This window comes from Cavia porcellus, unplaced genomic scaffold (assembly GCF_034190915.1).
Source record: "Cavia porcellus strain 051 isolate PalLab524CR breed Dunkin Hartley unplaced genomic scaffold, mCavPor4.1 scaffold_27, whole genome shotgun sequence".
NCBI classification, from domain to species: Eukaryota; Metazoa; Chordata; class Mammalia; order Rodentia; family Caviidae; genus Cavia; species Cavia porcellus.
The window spans coordinates 17,609,134-17,631,504 of NW_026947510.1; the positions used below are offsets into that span (position 1 = coordinate 17,609,134).

Below are 22,371 nucleotides of genomic sequence, written 5' to 3' on the forward strand. Positions count from 1 at the left end.
GCAAGAGGATATTTAGAGAAGTAATAACTGAAAATTTCCCAAACATGAGAATGGAAACTGACATACAGATCAGTGAAGCATATAGAACTCCAAATAGCAACAACCAAAATAAAACTACACCAACACATATAATGATCAGCATCCCAGAAATCCAACATATGAACAGAATATTAAAAACTATTAGAAGAGACAGATCACCTATAAGGGAAAACCTATCAGAATCACAGCAGACTTCTCAACACAAACAGTGAAGTCAAGAAGAACATGGATTGAAGTATGACAGATCCTAAAGGAAAATGATTTTAGACCCAGACTGATGTACCCTGAAAAACTGTCTTTCAAAATCGATGGAGAAATAAGATACTTCTATGACAAAGAACAGTTGAAAAATTTCATGATCACCAAACCAACCCTGCAAAGAATACTGAAAGACATTCTAGATAGAAAAAAACCATTAAGCAAGGCAGACAAACAGAGTGGAAAGATAAAGAAGCAATAGTAGAAAGATAACGTCAAAAATAAACCAATATATGTCAGTTATAACCATTAATGTAAATGGCCTCAATTCACCAATTAAAAGAAACAGACTGGCAGAATGGATCAAGAAACAACATCCAACCACATGCTGTCTACAAGAAACCCATCTAACTCAAAGAGAAACACATTGAGTCTCATAGACTGAAAGTCAAAGGATGGACTTCATGCAACAGGAACCCCCCAAAAATTGGGGGTAGCTATTTTGTTTGCAGACAATGTGAATTTCAAGCCAAGAATGATCCAAAGAGATAAAGAAGGTCACTACATACTAATTAGGGGGAAACTTCAAGAGGAAGAGATAACAATCTTATATGCACCAAATTCGGGAGCACCCAGCTATACAAAACAAGTATTGATAGAAATGAAAAATCAAATAAGCAATAACACAATTATAACATGAGACTGTAACACACCATTGACATCAATGGACAGACCAACCAAACAGAAAATCAGCAAAGAAATAAAAGAACTGAATCTCACCTGTGAACAAATGGACTTGATAGACATATACAGAGTGGTCCACCCAAGAACATCAGAATATACATTCTTCTCAGCAGTGCATGGGACATTCTCTAAAATAGATGATATAATAGCCCACAGAACATATTTAACTAAATGAAAAAGAATTGAAATTATCCCGTGCATGTTATCAGATCATAGCGCCTTGAAACTAGAAATTAATGATAAAGGAAACTGCAAAAACCCCACAAACACATAGAAATTAAATAATACACTCCATAGCAATCAGTGGGTCACACAGGAAGTTAATGAAGAAATTAAACAATATCTACAAGCAAACAAAAATACAAGTACAACTTACTGGAATCTGTGGGATGCAATGAAAGCAATCCTCAGTGGAAAATGTATTGCTGTGCATTCTCACATCAAGAAAAGAGAACAAACATAAGCAAACAACCTGATGCTACACCTCAAATATTTAGAAAAAAAAGAGCAAGTCAAACCCAAAGCCAAAAGAAGGGAGGAAATTACAAAGATCAGAGCAGAAATCAATACAATAGAGACTAAGAAAACAATCCAAAGAATCAGTGAATCAAAGAGTTGGTTCTTTGAAAGAATAAATAAAATTGATAAGCCCCTAGCCAACCTTATTTTAAAAAGGAAAGAAAAAACTCAAATTCATGTAATAATGAATGAAAAGGGTGAAATCATTACAGACTCTGTGGAAATACAGAAGATCATCAATATCTGTTTAGAAAATCTCTAATCTTATAGGCTTGATAACACAGAAGAAATGGACAGAATCCTACAAACATATGAAATACCAAAGCTGGGTCAAGAAGATGTAAAACTGATAAATAACCCAATTTCTATTAATGAAATTGAAAATGTAATTACATCTTTACTAATAAATAAGAGCCCAGGCCCAAACAGATTCACTGCAGAATTCTACAAGAAACTCAAAGAAGGATTAATGCTGACACTTCTCAAATTCTTCAATGAAATTGAAGGAGAAGAAATTCTTCCTAACTCATTCCTGGAAGCACATATTACTCTAGTACCAAAACCTGAGAAAGACCCAACTAAAAAAGAGAACTACAGGCCAATCTCTCTAATAAATGTAGATGTAAAAATTCTCAGTAAAATATTAGCAAATAGAATACAGCAAATTATCGAGAAGATTATATACCTTGACCAACTGGGATTCATCCCAGGAATGCAGGGATGGTTCAACATATATAAATCAATAAACATAATCCACCATACCAATAGAGTCAAAAATAAGAATCACATGATTATTTCTATAGATGCAGAAAAAGCTTTTGATAAGGTCCAACACTTATTCATGATAAGAACCTTACAGAGAATTAGAATAGATGGTCTTTACCTCAATATGACAAAGGCCATTTATGACAAACCAACAACCAGCATCATATCAAATGGCCAGAAACTGAAAACCTTTACCCTAAAATCAGGAACAAGACAAGGACGTACATTATCACTACTCTTATTTAACACATTGCTGGAAATACTAGCCAGAGCAATTAGACAAGAGAGAGAAATAAAAGGAGTAAGGATAGGAAAAGAAGAAGTTAAATTGTCATTATTTGTAGATGACATTACACTCTACATAGAAGACCCCCAAGACTCCATGGAAAAACTCCTAGATATAATAAATAAATTCAGCAATGTAGCTGGATACAAAGTCAATACTCAAAAACCTATAGCATCCCTATACACTAACAACAAAATCACTGAGAGAGAAATAAGAGAAGCCACACCCTTCACACTAGCATCCAAAAAAATGAAATACTTAGGAATCAATTTAATGAAAGAAGTAAAAGATCTATTCAGGGAAAATTATAATGCCCTGAAAAAGAAATCAAAGAGGACCTCAGAAAATGGAGAGACATCCCTTGTTCGTGGATAGGAAGAATAAATATTGTGAAAATAGCCATTCTCCCAAAATTGTTATATAGATTTAATGCAATCTCAATCAAAATACCACTAGCGTAACTCATAGATCTAGAGAAATCACTCCTAAAATCCATGTGAAACCAGAAGAGACATAAAATAGCAAAGGCAATGCTAATCAACAAAAGCAAGACAGTATGACTTGAAGTTATACTACACGCTTCTGTAATAAAATCAACATGGTGTTTGGAATCAAGACAGACCTAAAGATCAAAGGAATAGATTAGAAGATACAACTACAAACACACTCAGCCAACTTACCTTTGATAAAGGAGTCAAACATGTCCACTGGAAGAAAGATAGCCTCTTTAATAAGGGGTGCTGGAAAAATTGGCTCTCCATATGCTGAAAACTAAAACTAGACCCATGCTTATCACCATGCACTAAACTAAAGTCTAAATGGATCAAAGATCTAACTACTAAAACAGAAACACTAAATCTGTTGGGAGACAAAGTAGGTAAAAGTCTTGAAGACATAGGGCCAGGTAGAGAATTCATGAACAAGAATCAAACCACACAGGAAATACTTCCCTGAATCAATAACTGGGATCACATCTTATTAAAGAGTTTCTCCATGTTGAAAGAAATCTCCAGCATAGCGAAAAAGAAAACCCACAAATTGGGAAAAAATGTTAGTGAACTATCCCTTAGACAAAGGACTTCTGTCTAAAACATATAAAGAATTTTTAAAAATCAGACCCTTGAAATTCAAAGACACAATCCAAAAATGGGCATCTGAGATGAATATACACTTCTCAGATGAAGAAATACAAGTGGTAAATAAATACATGAAAAAATGTTCAGCATCATTAGTCATTAGAGAAATGCAAATTAAAACAACACTTAGATTCTATCTCACTCCAGGAAAAATGGCCAGGATCAAGAAAACTACCAACAACAAAGGGTAGAGAGGCTGTGGGGAAAAAGGAACTCTTCTGTACTGTTGGTGGGAGTGTAAACTGGTGCAACCACTATGGAGGTCAGTTGGAGATTCCTCAAAAAGCTGAGATTGGAAGTCCCATTTGACCCAGCTATTCCACCTCTGGGCATATTCCCAGAAGAACTGAAAACATCATACCACAGTGATATACATGCACCCATGTTTATAGCAGCACAATTTGTAATAGCCAGACCCCGTATCTTGGAAACAAGCTAAGTGTCCATCAACTGAGGAATGGATAAAAAGATGTGGTATTTTTATACAATGGAGTACTACTCAGCTATAAAGAATGATCACATTGAGATATTTATAAATAAATGGATGCAACTTGAGGCCATACTCATAAGTGAAATAAATCAAACTCACATGTATATATACCATATAGTCTCCCTACTATAAGAAATTGTAATAGTACATAAGATTTTATGGTAATCTTGATTCCCCATTACATTGCTTTGAAGACTTATAGTTTTCATTCATTAGTTGGAATGGTTTTATTCTGTTTTGATTTTACTATGTGTGATGGTATAAACAGCTACTTTGAAAAAAAATAAGACATTATGGCAGCCATTGCTGATTTAATACCATCTTGCTTTGAAGTCTTACCATGCTTTTGTTCTTCTGTTTCCATTGGTTCTACCATGTTGTGTCTTATTGGATTTTATCATGTATGATAGTGTAAACAAATTTGTTAAGGAAAATGAGATATTATAGTAGCCTATTCATTATCAGTTATTTGATTTTGAATGCCCTGTAATACTTTCATTCTCTTGTATTGTTTTATACTTATGTTTGATACTATTGTGTGTAAAGGTATGCTTAACTATTTCAAAGAAAAGAGGCATTACAGTAGCCACTGTTGATATCCAGGTGTCTTGTCATGAAGTGCTATGTTGCCTGTATTGTTTTGTTCTGATTTGCTTTGTTCTGTTCTCTTTTGTTTTATTCTCTTTAAAATAAAATAAAAATATTTTCCTGTAAAAATGATGCCATAGAAAAATATATAGCTTGCATTTTTGTAAAGATAAAAGTCATATTATTATTAATGTTTTAACCAAAATATCTCACCTTATAGTGTGGATAATCAGTGCCAAGTGACAAAGTCAATGGATATTAAATGTACTTTTGAAGAAATATATGCACAGATGTATTTTTCATATATATTCATATGTATTCATATATAAATATATATTCATATGTATTCTTACATAAATATATATATGTATTCATTACAAATATACACTTATATGTACTAATATATATGAGAGAATGAGAGCATGTATGAAAATTAAAGGCATTTACAGTAGCTTTGTGTTTTTTATAATGTTGATCTAATGGTTATCTAATTCCTTTGAAAGCATATAATTAGGTAGGCCATGGCATTATTTATATCTACATTTAACTTAAGTAGAATTTAAAAGAAATCTCTGTTGTGAAAAGTACATCAATTTCCACTGACCCTAAAATCAAAATAAAATCTTGCTCTGCAAAATCAATCTCTTGATGTAAACGTTTGCCAATTTTATGCACAAAAGCTGGAGCACAGCAACTACAGGCTCGTATTTCCTGTGAGAGAGACAAGCTAGGTTAGACTGCCTCTGATTCATGTTTGTGTTAATGTAACCTGTCAGAGTTAAGCATCCCATCAAAGTGTCAGAGCAGCACAGCTCTGGGCACCCGAGACTTCTCATGCTTTCTTCCTATTTTCTGCTTTATAAGAGATGTGATAACTGCCGTTTGTAAAGCCTATTTCTCTATATATTTGTTTTAAAAAGACAATAATTAACAATCAAGTCCTACACTATAGCTCTGTTTTTTACTTTATATAATATTTAAAAATAATTTAATGATAAGTATCAATGAGCATTTCATAATTTCACCTTTTATTGTTTTGGGGCAGCAAAGCAATAATACAAAAGTTCTCTGAAAAGCATTATACTTAATTCTGTTGATCTCTTTGTTATTTGGCATTTGACCCTGAAATGCTTATAGAACAGGGTTTTTTTTTCCTTTTAAACATGTATAAATTTGAAACTGCACAGTCAACAAGAAGGCTATTTGCCCCCCCTCCCCTCTTAGTAAGCGCCCCTGGCGCCGGCTGGGAGGAGAACCAGTCAGCTGTTCCCATGAGCCCACCGGTGCACTGGCTGAGAATCAAACACCGCCCCCTCCCCCGTCAGCAACTGGGGACAGAGTTCTGAGCATCTCTTGGGAGGATGACCATATGCAATATAGAAAATAAGGGGGACTTCCTTTTGTATTCTGTTTCAAGGCAAAGGTTATTTTCACTGTTATGTTTTGTAATGATTGTTTTGCTCTATTCAATATTCTCCTTCAATTGGTTTTACAATGGTTTGTTATTGGTTTGATTTCTCTATACCTAATTGACTGGACAACTATTGTGAAGATAACAAGATATACTATAGTACCTATTACTACTATCCCGTATCCTGCTTTGAAGTTCTGTACCAATGTCACTACATTGTCTCGATTGGCTTTATCTTGTTCTGTTGTATTTTTACTACACTCTAAACAGAATTTTTTTGAAAAAAAAAACTGCATAGTCTAGTGCAGAATGTAGTAAGGAAAACATTTTCGGAACCCATTTTATACTTATTTATCTTCAGGACTGGGAGCTCTTCCCACTTGCCAAGAGATAGTTTCACATTAACAAGAGCATTGATTGATTTTCCATTTGACAAGTCATCTTTCAGTCTATCTATAAGAATTTGCTATTTCCATTCTCGTTGACTTTTATATACTTTTGAAGACCTACAATGTCTCCAATGTTTTGGTTTTGTCGGTTTTGTTCTTTACTGTTTTGTTCAATTGTATTATAACTAATGATATAGGCAACTCTATTAGAGATAGCGGGAGGCATTATGGTAACCATTGTTGATCACCTTGTATTATGTTTTTACATTATCTATTAAGTCCACCCTTTTGACTTGACCAATTCTGTTCTGTTATGTCACATTTGGTTTTACTCTCTTCCAAAAAAGCAATAAGAACCGTGGGAGCAATGAAACCCAAAATGTGTAATAGTCATTGTACAAAAGAGAGGAATAGAAAGTGCTCTAAACTATATAACTGCATGTATATTTAAGCATATAAGATAGAAAATGATATCACAGAGTTTTATTGGATCATTGAACAGAACTGTTTGCAGTATCATTGTTGGAATGTCCACTCTACAAGCTTTAATTTTGTGACTTGAACAATTATTTCTAAGATGGCAATATGTAATCCATTAACTAGTGATTTCCTACTGTTCATTTTTTTTTCTGTAAATCTGTATAACTTGTACCCTTTCACTGTTTTTTTCTTTTCTCCTTAAATAAAATTAAAAAAAAAAGAATTTGCTATTTGAAATGTAAGTATTCAGTGACATCATTGTTAAGATGTCAGAGAAGTAACGTTATGACTTTAATTCTGTAAGAGGGTTAGTTTTCACAAGCATTATGTCTCTTAGAGTAAAGCAATTCTGCAGGTAAAGCATATCCTACTTGATCTTCATAATGTCTCCTTTTAATAAGTTCAGTGGTAGGCATGTATTTCTCCTGAAATATTAGGCTTTTATTGGGCCAAAAAATTCAAAAGTAATAGATCCTTGAATGCAGTGGCCCAGAATCACGTAACACTTTTTGAAGTCTCTCTCAATGGCCTTTCCTTGCCCACCCTCCATTTTAGTAAGCTGCACTGTTCCAGGCCTCCATCTCCAAACTATCCTTTATTCTAAGTTAACCTCTAAAATTTGCTTATTAAGTAATGCATATTTGTAGGAAATTTTAAAGATGCAAGCAAGTGGATACTTTTAAGTAATTTACCAATGAGTGTTTTAAAATGCCTCAAATTAATCTCTACACTTTCCAATTATTCTATGTAAGCATACATTCCTCCCACAATTCTATGATTCAGAAAAACTGTGAAACAAAGGTTTTTTTCCCAGAACCTTTTGGCCTTCTTAGTGAGACCTTTAGAAGTTTCCCATTGCTCTATAAGAATGAAGGTCTTTGAAATATCATGCTTCTCCTCCTTTGCTTAAGGGTTAATTCCCTGAATAATGTGGATCAAATATGAACAAATGTTCATATGACCTCCATTCAGATTGGTCAATGTTCATCTTCAGTTTTGGAACACAAGGCTTTTTTTCTATTAACAGAAATTTGCAAATTAAAAAGTGCAACATGACCTTGGACAGGAAGTCTCTCTTAGCAACTTAAGAAATAATATTGTAAATCTAGTCTGAAACATAATACCAAATATAGTCATGATAGTTCTGTGCTATGCAATGTAATATGTATATTTACAAAAGAGGAACTTGGCAGTAAGTACATCATACTATTTTAAGTGATGATCATGATTTGATAAAAAAAAAAATCTTGTAGTCTGGAGGTTTAGCTCAGTGGCACAAACACCTGCCTGGCAAGCACGAGGTCATAAGTTCAACCATCCCCGGTACAAAAAAAAAAAAAAAATCTTGTATATCATTCAAGTGATAGAGTTGTTATTAACCTATCCTCCCAGACAATAGGCTCCATGAGGCAAGGAATTATGGATGTTTTTCCATTACACAACATCACATCTCCCATGTGTAGAACTGTGCTGGGAACATGATAAAAATTGCTAGATGAATGGAGGAATGAGTGTGTGAACTTGAAGGGTATACTGAATTTTATATTCTCCAATGGCATAAGCCATAGTATGACAAAAATAATGTTACAATACAGTTGGGTCTTTAAAAAGTTAATTTAATTAGACCAGTAGATTCTGAATATGGAATAATTACTTCCTAAATTTATGCAGAACATTAGGGTTACATGATTTTTTCTTTATTTCAGATTGCTATCTTGACAAGAAACCCAAGATTAAACAGTATACTGTAATCAGCATTTTGATAATGTTCTCATCATGAAAATAGTTAAAAATAACGAATTATATTTTCTTTAAATGCCATGTATTTTTATAATCAAGTATTATTCTGTACCAAACAAGGTGTGCTGCCTTTACCATATGTCTGACCACCTTGCTAATCAGGCAATTTAAAGAAATGTCAAAAAATTGTATCATTTCTCTATCAATTTTGAAGATAGCTTTTCAGGATATACCAATCAAGGTTGGAAATTCTTTACTCTTAGGGATTGAAAAGCTTTACGTTAAGCTTTATTGCCATTTAAGATATGCATTGAGAAATTCACTGTAATTGTAATGGGTTCACATTTATAAGTGGCTTTTTTCTAAGCACTTTTAAATTTCTGTTCTTGTACAGGACTTCTGAAATTATGACCAAGAGATTCTTTTTTGATTATGGCTATTTAGGTTTTATGTACCCCACTTATTTGTATGTTAAATTTGTTTTGCTTATTTGGAAAGGTTTCTGCTATTATTTCAATAAACAGTTTTTTATATGCCACTTATGCCTTCCTCTGATTTTTCCCTGATTCTATTTTATCTTAGTTATCTTTGCATTATCTAGTAGCTATGTTTTTATGTTCTCTTGTCTTCGTGGTATCTGTCATTAATTGGTCACCACAGCAGCCCTGTCTTCTCGTTCTGACACTCTGTCCTCACAATGATCACCTCTGCTGCCCAAAATTTGTTAAGCATCTTTAATCTTGTGAACTTCTATTTGCAGCCTTTTTATGGACTCTAATACCTTTCTATGCTGATCATTCAAGTTTTCAATTTTTTTTAGTGTTGATAGCTCTTTACTAGTGTTTTCTCTAGATGTTATGAGGCTAAATACCTGTTTACTTGTATCGTCTATGAGCTTATCAAAACTTAATTGGTCCACTGTGTCATCTTCCCAGGTGTCATTTTGAATAATGCAAGTCCGTTAGTTTTGGTTCCCTCTCCTTAGTTGCTTTTGTCAATGTTTCTGTTTTTTGCTTGTTTGTTTGCTCATTTTCTGTGTTGAGACTTCTGGGTTGATAGTGGTGGAAAGCTTTTATTCTAGCATGATGACCTCTGTAGTTAACGTTTGCTTTACTGTGAAGTTCTCTGCCCATGGCATTTGCCTGTTCTGGGACTCAGCCATATCCATTTACTTGTAATGGAAGTTTGCTGTGTATTTGGCCCAGTGTCACTTTTCCAGGAATGAGCCACCATACTGTTAATGATTCCAAGGCAATCCATATATTGTCATCCAAAGAAAACCATTAACAGCAACAGCTATACTCCCTTGGCCATAGTAATGAAATCAGCATGAATTATAGTATCAAATACAAAATGAATATTAACAAATCCTAAGGACCAATAAAATACCTCTATTAACCATGGAAAAGAGATCTGTAATTATAGTAGAACACAAAAAAACAAACAAGATATTGACCATTTACCTAATTAATATCTCCCAAGTGGAAGAACTTTACCTCTACTAACAGTATAAACAGTATTGAAAAATAGTGTAAGCCAGGCATGGTGGCACATGTCTGTAATCCCAGAACTCAGGAGGCAGAGGCAGGAAGATTACCAGGCTCTGTGTAGGCTGGGCTACACAGTGAGTATAAAGCAAGCTTGAAATTCCTAGTGAGACTGTCTCAAAAAAAATAGTGTAAAATTACCTAGCTATCTATGAGATTCATAATGCTTAGTAGCTACATTAGTAATGCCAAGACAGTTTGGGGAACTGGAAAACAAAGCTAAATTTGAAGAATTAAGGGGCTATGAGAAGGATAAGAGAAAACATATAGGGGATCCTACTGAGATATAAACAGAAAATTAGAGAACAGTCATAAGGAACAATAAACAAGCAGAAGCTGGAAAAATATAAACAGAGCAAAACACTCAAAATAAGAAAAAGGGGAAAAGTTGAGAGATAAAAGTAGATACTGAAGAAACTAGAAAAGGGGATACAAACTATAGCCTCCCCAAAACAGAAAGAAAAGGAAAAAATAAAACTAGAATAATAAAAATACCGAGTCAAGTTAAAACTCCATTTTTGAACAAATGGTTTCTTTGTGAAATCTTCAGTCTTTGGATTAAGCTATTCATGATTTTCCTTACTTAGCTTCAGGGCCAAAAGGTTGTTTGTTTTTGACTTCTGGAATCGAACTCAAGTCCTTGCACTTGCCAAGCAGGCATTTATGCCATTGAGCTATATCCCCGGCCCAGCCAGAGGGTTTTTGAGGTGTCTTCTTTGGCCATCAGGCCCCTGTTCATTCACCCCAGACTGTGGTTACCACCCAAGCCAAGCTGTGTCCTTGCACCTATTGGTAGATGTAAAATGCAATCAGCTGTCTGGATGCTCTTGAGATAGAGGCGGCTGTGAGGGTGGTCCAAGTGGACTGTTAGACGTCACCAGGCCTAGGGGTTGGTTGCTCACTTCTCTTCCCAGGCATTGTCCTCATCCAGGATCAGGTCAGTTGCTTCTCACTTCTTGTCACTCATGCCAAAGGAAAAAAATGTAGGGCTGGTTTGTCTTGAAGAATGGTTGCACCTTGGCACCTGAATGTGGGCACGTTTTGTGCAGCCTACTTGCTCACATGTGTGGGTTACGCACAGGCATGGACCTGCCTCCTCACATTGGTTGCATCTGTGGGCAATTTGAGTATTTTGGACAAATGGTTCATGGTGAAGCTGTAGGCAAGTCGTGTTGAAGCTGCACTGATTCACAGGCTTGACTGCAACTGAAACATAAACCCCCAAGATGATTCAGTCAGGGGGTTGTCAGCAGACAGCCTGAGGTCTTACTGACTGCTTTCAGGGTAAACCTGGACTTTCGCTATATAAACCTTTCCTCCTGTGTGTCCTTATGACCATAGCAACTGACTTTTTCAGAGCATCTGATACAACAAAAACACAAGCCTCAATGTTTTTTGCATGCATGTGTGTGACACAAATTCTGAGTCACAGAGTTACTCAGGTGAGGCCAGAACATGTGTTCTTCTGTCTCAGCTTCCTAGAAGCTGGTATTATAACTACGTACCATCATGCCAGGCCCCTCAAGACCTTTTTTGATCTATTTTCAGGTGAACTCCATCCCATTTGCCATATTTCATTTCTTATAACCGTGTCACCAAGTAATAGCCCACAGTCAGATGGAAGGAATTGGTACATCAAAGACTGTTGCCACACTCTAAGTCTACAACAAAACACACTGGTGTGTTCTGGTCTGTCTTGTCAGATTTGTTTAATTTATACTGCAAGTTTATGGCATACAGAGTTATCCGTGCTGTTTATTTAGTCAACAGAAAACCGAGCACAGAGAACCTAAATATCTATCCTAAGGTGACAAAACTAAGCACTATGGCATTTCAAGTTTGGGACATGGGTCCTTGAATGTATGTTTTGAACAGCATCCTATACTACATTTGTATTATTGTTTATCATAATAAGTAAGAATTTGCTTAAGTACACAATAATTTTGCTTTTTACTGCAATTCACAATTTAAAAAATCATCAATTAACTTATAAATGCTGTTCAGGGTTTATATAACGGTAACAAATGGAAACACCTTTTAACCTAAGAGAAAAATTATTTTACCTATCTCACCTAAATTGCATGTAGTTTTTCCCTCTCATTTATGATAACACATTTTGTTTGATAACATGGAATCTGTTGGAGAGCACTGAAGCTGAATAGACATGCAGGGTGTGGTTGAACTGAGAATGAGGAGACACCTCAGAGGGTAAGATAGGCCACATTGGAGGCCATCAGGAGATTTTCTGGATAGTTTTCCTTAAGTAGCATTGTTTGTTGCTCTGAAGAGTCCTTGAACCCCTCCCAAGATCCTGCTCAGGTTTCCTTTTTTGTCCACACAACTCCTTGCTTGTTCTGATTAAATACGGCTGCCTAGCATCAGTCGGTTGGCTGCCTAGCAGAGTTAGGAGCTCTGTCAAGGATCTCACTCCTGCTGCAGCCCTAAAGGCCATGCCCTGTGTCTCATTCCTTTGAGCCTTGCCAAGCACCCATTTGGGGGTCTGGGGGCTTAGGCACAGACCCCAATGGAATCCATGGTAAAATGCCCACAGTCTTAGAAGTTAATTATTATGCCTGTACCATGAACACAGAAAAGTGTTGATCTCATTCAAGGTAAACAAATCTTACATCATTTCAACGAGACTGCAAAATGCAAACATTGCTTTGGTTCCTAAGTATGCATACTTGTTTTTAAATTAGAATTCTGTTAAAATTCAGTTAACACCTGCAGGAGTACTAATGCATCTATTTCAGTGATTATGTCCACACTATTGACTTACTAAAGGAAACAATTGGAAAACAATATTTTAAAATGTGTCTTATGAAATTTCATTTTCAAATAAAATTAACAGATTTGACTTTAGTGAAATAATTGAGCAGGCTATCATCTGTGTGATTTCATTCTTCAGTCTCATTCACGTGCATTACCACTGACAGAAAAGAGGAAATAAAATTGATTTCCTTCAGTACCTTGTAGACTGCTCACAATAGTCTCAGTTCAGTTCAGAGCAATGTTAAATGTCATTGAATAGCGGTCCTGCTTGTCTAGTCTATCTCCAAGAGCCAGCTTTCCTTGCACTGAACCATTTTTCTTGAGAAATGAAACAGTGATGTAATCTTCTTCCCAGTGTTTGTTTCCCCTGCTTCATATTGAAGTGAAAGCTAATCTGAGAAACAGAATTCTACTCTATCCTAGCTAAGATGTCACATGTTCCACTGTAGAAATAAATTACTAACGAATTTATCTCTGCTTTATTGAAATTGTATTTTTATACTTTATTTCCTGAGGGCAAGGATATTTCTTTTTTCCATGTTTCATCTCATTTAATGTCACTTATGGACAAGGTTGAATGTAATAACTCTTCATTGAAAATATAATTCCACTGGGGATCTAGCTTAGTGGCACAAGTCCCTCCCTGGCAAGCACTAGTGAGTTTGATCCCCAGTACCAAAAAATAAATGTAAATTCCACTTGTTTTATATATTCTGATGAGTTAAATCCTCTTCAAACACAGATGATATATGATTTACTGTTTTTCATTAGTTTTGCTATGGATTTGAGTTAGAAAAACTTTGCCTTAAAAAAAGACAATACTTTCCACAATTGGTACTGTATGTCTGTGTTGACCCCTAGCCACATATTGCATTTAAATAAAATTAAAGAGAATTCCTTAGCAGCAAACTAAGAGCTTATTGGCCATGCCTAGCTGATGACTATGTATTGGACAGTACATACATAGTAAACTTTTTCATTGGACAATACTGCTTTCTTCATTTGCATTTGGAGTCTTAATGTTAGAAAAAGTAATTCTATTTCCTTAAGAATTAGTATATTTATTTTATTCCTTTTCTTTTATTGCAAAAAATGTCTGAACTTACTGTGCCAAGGAGTCAAAAAATCTGATCTCAAAAATGCATGTAAATATTTTTGACTCATCTGAAATGTTTGCTAACATTTCTAAACTTAAATTTAATCTAAATTTCTAAATTGAATTATTTTGCTTATGACAAAGCATATTAAGATTAGGGAAAGAGAACTGATGTTTGGCTTATAGCTGCAATGTCTTAAGAACCTGTTTAGTGCAACAAATTTCAGCTCATATTAATCAACAGTAAATGCTTATCAAATAGAAAGTGGGCAATTGAAGCGAGCCATAATAGCATGTGCCTGTAGCTCCTTCTACAGCGGTGAATCAGGAGGAACATTTAGTCCTAAATTTCAGCCTAAGCAACATAGATTCTGCTTCAAAACAGAGGAAAAAATGGGGCTGGGCAGAGGAAGAAAGTTAAACTGTTGAGCTGATTACTGCAAACATTAAACATTTAAAATTGCCAGGCATGCCAGTGCATGCTTGCAATCCCAGCACTCAGAAAGTTGAGGCAGGATTGTTGGGTTTGAGGCCAGCTCGGATTACAAAGTGAGTTTAAGGCCAGCCTGAACTACATAGGGAGACCATCTGAAAAGACAAATAAAAAATAAAATTAACTTTTTTATGATTTCACAATAGCACAATAGAAATTCAGAGACTGATATATCAATCAAAAGGTAACAAGTTGTTTGTGTAATGGATCTTGATACAGATTGTATATATTTGTGTGTGTGTGTGTGTGTGTGTGTGATAGTGTATGTAATGACATTTAAGTGTGTGTGCTTTCCCATCCCAGGTCTGTTTTGTATGTGTTCAATCTAGAAATAGTTACTGGTCCCTCTAAACCTTATTCTTCATGTCACTGATAGAGCAACAAAACCCCACACCAAGAACCAGAACACACACTTCGAGGCTGACATGAGGGGTTTTAATTAAAGAAAGCAGAAGTGGCACTTTACGCAGCAGACTAGGGCAAGGCACCCAGGGTAGGGATGAGCAGGGTTTTAAAACAACAGTTAAGGGGAGGGGTAGGTATTGTTTTGTTCATGGGCTGAGAGTTGTGAGTGGCTCTTGTACTTTCTATGTAATGTGTCTTTCTCTGGAGGAGGTTGGCAGCAGGGCTCTCCGTTAAAGGACGTATTTCCTTGTTCTTGTGGTTAGGCTCTTGTAATGTGGCAATAGACCTTTTATACCTATGTTCAGGCTTTTACAATGGTGGGAGGGCTGATCACTGTTGGCCAGATCTATCATTTCAGACTGTTTATGTGTTTGTGTGTGTGTGTGTTTGTGAGAGAGACAGAGACAGAGACAGAGACAGAGAGACAGAGAGAGACAGACAAAGAGAGATAGGGCGACACAGTCTTGGCTACTTCTTGCTGAAGGGGTGACAGTGGGGTCTCATGCTGAGGGACAAGTCAATAAGTTGGTCTTTCTGGGTTTGCTCCTGGGGGGGGGGGCTCTGTAGGTGAGCCAGGTGCAAGCAACAGTGTGTGACACAGTCATCATCAGCTACCCTCCTGGACAGGGTTGACCTCTGTGATTGGAACAGGTCTGCGAGCAGGCTGAGCAACTTTTTTTTTTTTTTTTTTTTATCCTAAGGCTCGGCTGGGGATACAGGGTCACCATCATCTGAAGAGCATCTGGTTAAAATTTTGGGTGTTGGGGCTGGGGATTTAGCTCAGCGGCATAAGCACCTGCCTTGCAAGCAGGCGGTCGTGAGTTCGATCCCTGGTACTGGTTAAAAAAAAATTTGGGGTGTTGACTTTTGTGACTGTGTTGTGAACTAGAGAGAGGAGACATGGTGTGAGCATGAGCATGACACAGAGGCCTGTGAGGGGGTCCAGGAATGCTGAGAGCCAACAGAGGAGCTGGGTGAATTGGCATTATCTCATTGGGATCTTGGACTAGGTGATAGGAGCCATTGGATTTGAGGATAGGGAGAATGAGGTGTCACAGGCGAGTTAGTGACCTTTAGAAACCCATTAACAAGTGGCGAATAGGTTTGAGCCCCCATTGATGTTTAGGGGCTACTGGGCATTGGGGAACAGAAGGTAAGATTGAGGGGTATTTGAAGCAAATCAGCACCAGAGTAACGTGGGTGGCCTAAGTAGGACTGGAGGTGTCTCGGACTGTGGGGTCAATGGAGAAGGAAGGAAGGGGAGGGGCTGAGTCAGCAGCACAAGACAGCTGGGACTGGAGTATGAGAGCCCTGGGGAGAGACACAGTATAAGAGAAATGGAGTTTTGGGAGCGGATTTTTATCCAAAGAAGTACAGGACAGGTTGGGACAATCAGATAGCTGTGTGAAAAGACAGGGTTTGGAATCTGCAGGCAGTAGGTTGTGTCTGGGAAGGTCATGTGCATTGGCCATTAACTCCTACAATGGGGATGCACACTGAGAACATTGGCCTGAAACCTCAGGAAGATACTATGGGTGGCTTCCACGTCAACAAGAGAAGGTCTTACCTGAGATGTCCAGTGAGACTCGGGGCTCTGAGAGATATGCCTTGTTGAGGCCACGGGCCCCGAGTCCCACCAATTCTCTTTAGTGGTGATGTGCAGCAGATCAGCTGGTGATGAGTCCGGGGTGGCAGTGTCATCTTGTGAGAGCAGGGAAGATGATGATTTGCCTGTTCTCTGGTGGACAGGGCAGTCATACTTCCTGTGGCCCTCTTGGTTGCAGAAGGGACGAGTTCCCAGTCACAGCCGCAGGTCAAGGCAGGCTCATGTCCATGTCATTTTTCTGTTGCACTTGAAGCATGATGGGGAGGGGAACTCAAGTGTTTTTTTTTTTAATCTGTGTCTTATCTTGAGCTCTGAGTGTCACTGCTGCTGCAGCCTCTACAGCCAGAAGTTGGCCTTGGAATTTAGCTTGGAATGCAGCCTTTTTTTAAAAAAAGGTTGTCTTGAATGTAACCTTTTTTAAGGTTGTGTTATTTTTGTTGTTTTTGTCTATTGTTGGAGACATGGAAAGGCATATCTTTCTGAGGGGATTCAGGACCAAGGTCTGACTTCTTGAAGTTAGTCTGAATGTCTGCTGTTGACTGGGAAATAAAGTGGGAGTTTAACCTTTTGTTGAGGGGACAGAGGGGAAGTAAGGATAGATCAGAAGGGGGAAAAAGGGGCATGAACATAGATTAGAGGAGAAGATGGCAGCAGAGGAGAACAAGGGAGCTTGGCGGGAAGGAAGCAGCAGGGATGTTAAAGTAAGGGTTTTGGCAGGGTGGACACTCAGATTGGTCTGAGAAGGACAGCACAGAAGGAAGGCGGTCAGTTGCAAAGAGCAAAGTTTGGGCACAGGGCACCTCGGACCATTTTTCCATTGCATTGATAAATATGTAGAACCCAGAGGATATTAAAGTCAAGTGTACTTTTTGGGGGGGACAAATTGAACTACTGTTTCAGAGGGAGGTGAGACGTTTGGGTGGCCCTCTTGAGTTCAGCAAATCCCAGAGGTTTAGGGAGAAGTATAGCCAGGCATTGTAGTGTAGAGGTGTTACAGTCAGGTCAAGAGGGAGAATTCCCCATAACGGCCACTAGGTGGAGTGTGAGAGCAAAGAAACTGAGGACAAGAAGTCCCATGAAGCAGCCTGCAAGTAACCGGTGCTGCAAAGGCTGTGGAACCCAAGCCAGCTGAGCGGACATCTCCGGTTGGGAGAGGGGTCCTAATGTACCAAAAAGGCAGAGTGATAACAAGCCACCTGAGCGGACGTCTCCAGTTGGAGGGGCGGGTCATAATGGGAAGGTGGCTTGGTCCATCAATCAGACTTCTGGGACCAGTGAGGGCATAAAGCCTGGATGAGAGCAGACCACCTTTACGGAGCATGTGTCTCTTGGGGAAGGTGGGAGGTTAGTCAAGGTGTAAGGGGAGGAGAAAAGGATGAGCCACAGGAAGAAAAAACAGAGGGAGAAAGGGGTTGAAAAGCTGGAAAGTTCCCTGGAGGAATTCTAAAGAGAGCCACCAAAAGAGGAACCTAAGGGCAGTGAAGGCTGGAGGTGGACTTCCAAACAAATGAATGTGGAGCAGATGAAAGTTGGAGAGTCAGGGGAAAGGCAAGAGAAGGGAAAAGTATGAATTCACAAATCCTCGCCCCATGAGGGGCGTGGAGCGCCAGCAATAGTGAAAGGCTTCTGGTCTGCTTTGACTACACGTGGCAGTGGGAGGCAAAATAGGCAGGACGTAATGGTCCCCAGTTGGGAGGGCCACGTGGCCAGAGGGGCGCTGCACGTGCCATAACACCTGGCGAGCAGAGCAGGACCACCAGGAGGCACACAGTGTGCTAAAGCCAGGGCAAGAGGCAGCGAGGCACTGACTGGGTGCAGGTGGATTAGGCAGTCTCCTTAACCTGGGGTGAGAGGCTGTGCACTTGGTAGCAAGGGGTGGTGAGGCTCACACCTCCCGCTGTAACAACTGGCGAGCAGAGCAAGGCCACCATGAGGCGCAAAATCTCCTAAACAAGGAGTGAGAAGCAGGGAGGCACTGGGCGTAAGCAAGCTCCACAGCTTGGGCAGTGTCTTAAACCTGGAGTGAGAGGCCGGGAACCTTGGTGGCGAGAGGCGGTGTGGACAGGGCGTGGGGGACATCCACGGAGCAGCAGTCTCCTAGACCAGGGGCAAAAGGCCATGAACTTGGTGGCAAGAGGCGGTGAGGCACTGGCTAGAGGTGACCTCAGTGCATGCAACAGGGTGGAAAGGTGGGGAGGAGGGAGGGCCACCCCGGCAGGACACCACCAGGTTCAGGTTTGGTGTGAGAGGCTCGGGTTTGGTGTGCGCAGCACAGTGGGAGAGAACACAGAGCCAGGGCACGACCAGAGAAGCTCCACAAGCACTTCCTCCTGTAATAACTGGTGAGCAGAGCGGGCCGCCAGAAGGCAGAGTCTGCTAAACCCAGAGCGAGAGTGGGGAACCTTGGTGGTCAGTGGTGAGGCACGGGGTGTGGGTGACCTCCACTGCGTGGGCAGTGGGGAGCAACATACGCTGTTAAAGAGTTTTCTGGTGCAGCAGAAAAGCAAAAAGCACAGAAAAGAAAAAAATCAGGTTTATTGAAGACATGGAAAGCTGCACACAACCCATGGCAGTTGGGCTATCTCCTGCAAAATATGGAAAGCCATATTAAGAAGGTCTGCCTGTGGGGTCTGAGGGCCAAGTTTAGCCTTTTGTCTTGGGATCTGGCCCACAGCAGGAAGTATCTTATCTCATTCATGGACGCAAGACATCAGGTCCTCTGTGCTACTCCTTTGAGGCCCTGGCCCTGTCTGACTGCCTGTAATATTTTTAACTGACTCAGCTGCTGTACCTTTTTTTTTCCTCTAAAGTAGTAACCCAAACTGCTGTGAGGGTCATGGGTGATGACCAACCTGGCTTCTTCAGGCTGAAAGGGACTGAAGTTGTCAAATGGCTGTCAGGGATACTCTGCAGAGCTTTTAACTAATGGCCCTCAGTAGACTGCAAGCATTTTCATCTTGGGTAGGTGTACAGCTTTAAGTCTAGAGGAGACAAAGGCAAAGAATCAATTAAGTATGCAGGGGCCAAGTAACAGAATCAACAGGATAATTATGAGTACAGTTTTGCTAATGGCTTCCCATAATGAGGATAAGGATAAGGTCCAAAGAATTTTAAAAACTGGCATGTCCTTGATTTGTCATATACACATTTAGTTTTACAACTGCGTAAGTATCTCCTGTGCTGTTAGAATGTCTAATGCCATCTGATTTTGTAGGATGACCTGTTTTATTAATTTTACTTTTTTTTAGGAGAGAGATCAGCTGTGGTGCTATTTAAGTCCTGTTGAATGTAGCTAATTATGGACTCAATATGCATCATATCACCTTTTTCTGGAAAAGAAATCTAAAAGGAATTCATAATTATCGCTAAATTTTAGTTGTTGAACATCTAGAAGAATAACAGTACAGTGTAGTAGAGACAGTACACGTAACATACAACATTAGATGGAACTTTATTTTCTATTAACCATGTGTGTTTTAACATTTGAGATGACATTTTGTAACACATGTCCTTTAATAGGATGTCACTGAAGAAATTTGTGACATTGGTTGGACTACTCAATAGTTAAGCAAATCTAAGAATAGTGCCACATATATAATATATACATTACATAAATTTTTGTTTAAAAATTATCATTTAGGGCTGGGGATTTAGCTCAGCGGCATAAGCGCCTGCCTGGCAAGCATGACATCATGAGTTCAATCCCTGGTACCGCAAAAAAAAATAAAGAAAATTAAAAAAATAAAAATCATCATTTGACTGGTGACCTTATGTTGGTTTGACTTGAATCTCCTGACTGGAGCACAAAAAGACAGATTTCTGTGTCTGAAAGAAAATGTTTATCATCATAAACAATCCCAATCTTATATTTGAAGGCATGAATATATACCTATATAAGATCAGCAACAATGAATTGTCTTAGCCATATAAACTTTAGTCAGGGTGTCTCCCATAAGGCTATGGAGATTATTGGGGCCTCCAATCAACGTATAAGAACTGGTTAAAGTTATCAAGTGGCTGCTTTCTTATCCATCAATTGAAGTCTTATCCAATCTCTCCTCAGCCCAAGGAATTTTGTTTAACCAGTTTTAGCATCATTTTGACCAGCTGGGAACCTAGGTAGAAGCATGTTTTTTAAATCTATAACCCAAAAAACCCTTGATTAAAGATCTGAAAATGCAAAAGGAAAAAAATTATTGAGCTAAAGAAAAAGGAACAGCTGTTGATAGAGCAGACAAATGGACAAACATGGACAGATGATCTGCACAGTATAAACAGACTGGACAGACAACAGAGATACAGAGTGACAAACGTTTTACAAAATCAGAGTGCATTCACATACATTTGGCCAATTTAAACTATGGGAGGTTTAGATGGCCACTAAGCAGCCAACCACCCAGCAGATGTTTGTGGGCAGTTAGTGGGTGATTGACCACAAAATGCCCCCTCATTACCATGCAACAAGGAGCACCAGATGGTGACTAGTTACCATGAGACTCACAAGATGGCTGCTGCCGATTACACGGTGAGGGAGCACAAGATGGTGACTTGTCATCATGTGACCTGCAACAAAACGGCTGCTGCTCCCCTGATGAGGGACTACAAGATGGTGGGCTGTGACCTGTCACAAGATGGTGCACTGTCACATAGCAGAGGACGATAAGATGGCAGCTGTCCTTCATGTGAGTTGCAGCAAGATGGCTGCTGAGGACCATGTGGTATGGGATCGCAGGACGGCAGCTGAACACCATGTGGCCTGCTAGGTGGTTGAAACACACGAGAACAAGTATGGTGAGGCAGCGGGGAAAATGGCGAGCTAAGAGCAGCAGGATGGAATTAGGGCATCCAACAGGATAGACGGCTCAAGGAGAGGGAACTGAGTCTGAGAGCGGGAGAGGAAGTAATGGAAGAGGTAGACTGCGGGGGGTGAAGAAAGAGAAGAGAATGAAACAGGGCTCAGAGACCGGTGGTTGAAAAGGCTGAGAGGTTTGGACTTGGGGATACGGTGGAGGAGCAGTAAGACAGAACATCATCTAAGGGGTCCGCTGGGGAGGAAAGGAGAGATCCTGGTGGAGCAGATGAGCCAGAAGAATCAGGGTCACTGTACAAGACAGAACGAGAGAAGGACACGTCCTCACAGTGAAAAAGGCCTAAAAATGAGGGGTTTCTGCCTACTTGCCTCCGTTGTGACAGAAGTATAAATAAAAGGTTAGCTTTTTGGTTTTTATAGCCTCCTTCAGGCCAAGAGCACAAAGGTTATGAACCAGGCAGCCCCAAAGTATGATTCTTGGGAGACAGGAGATCGTCCCCATGACCGAATTATAAGTGAGCTGAGAAAACAACTTTGCCTCAGGACATAAGAACTTTAGCTCCCCTCCCCGCAAGGAACAGGAAAGCAGTCCTGGATCACACTTATCAAAAGGAGTCATCACCTGTTTTGAAAGTATGACCCAGAAGGTCCCAACACCCTTCTCACTGGCAGTCACCAAAAGTGTAGCATTGGATCCCAGAGAACAAGAGGGTAGCAGTTTTGTCTCAGGCTTAAAGAAACATTAAACTGCTATTTCTGCCTCTGGCCAGCAACAGCTAGGTTTTCTGATGTGAGCCTGCAAATTTTTAAGGCTGAAAACAGCTTTGCCTCCACAATGAAAGCTGTTATCCACTGAG

At 39.1% G+C, this 22,371-nt stretch overlaps 1 protein-coding gene across 3 annotated transcripts in view; it reads right to left on the bottom strand.

Annotated features, from left to right (window-relative positions):
• LOC134473605 (MHC class II regulatory factor RFX1-like) overlaps nucleotides 1-22,371 on the bottom strand; it is a 55,776-nt gene that overhangs the window by 23,512 nt on the left and 9,893 nt on the right. Inside the window, exons 2-3 of one of the 3 annotated variants that reach the window (XR_010043925.1) lie at nucleotides 19,557-19,685; nucleotides 19,220-19,289 (exon numbers count right to left, since the gene is read on the bottom strand). The exons of 1 other annotated variant lie outside the window; for it this stretch is intronic. Coding sequence is in view for 1 of the 2 variants with exons in the window: in XM_063238556.1 (XP_063094626.1) it covers nucleotides 19,680-19,685 (6 nt within the window). In the remaining variant the exon portion in view is untranslated. Of the gene's footprint in view, nucleotides 1-19,219; nucleotides 19,686-22,371 lie in introns of those variants that run through there. One more of the 3 variants, XM_063238556.1, reaches the window with a different exon arrangement.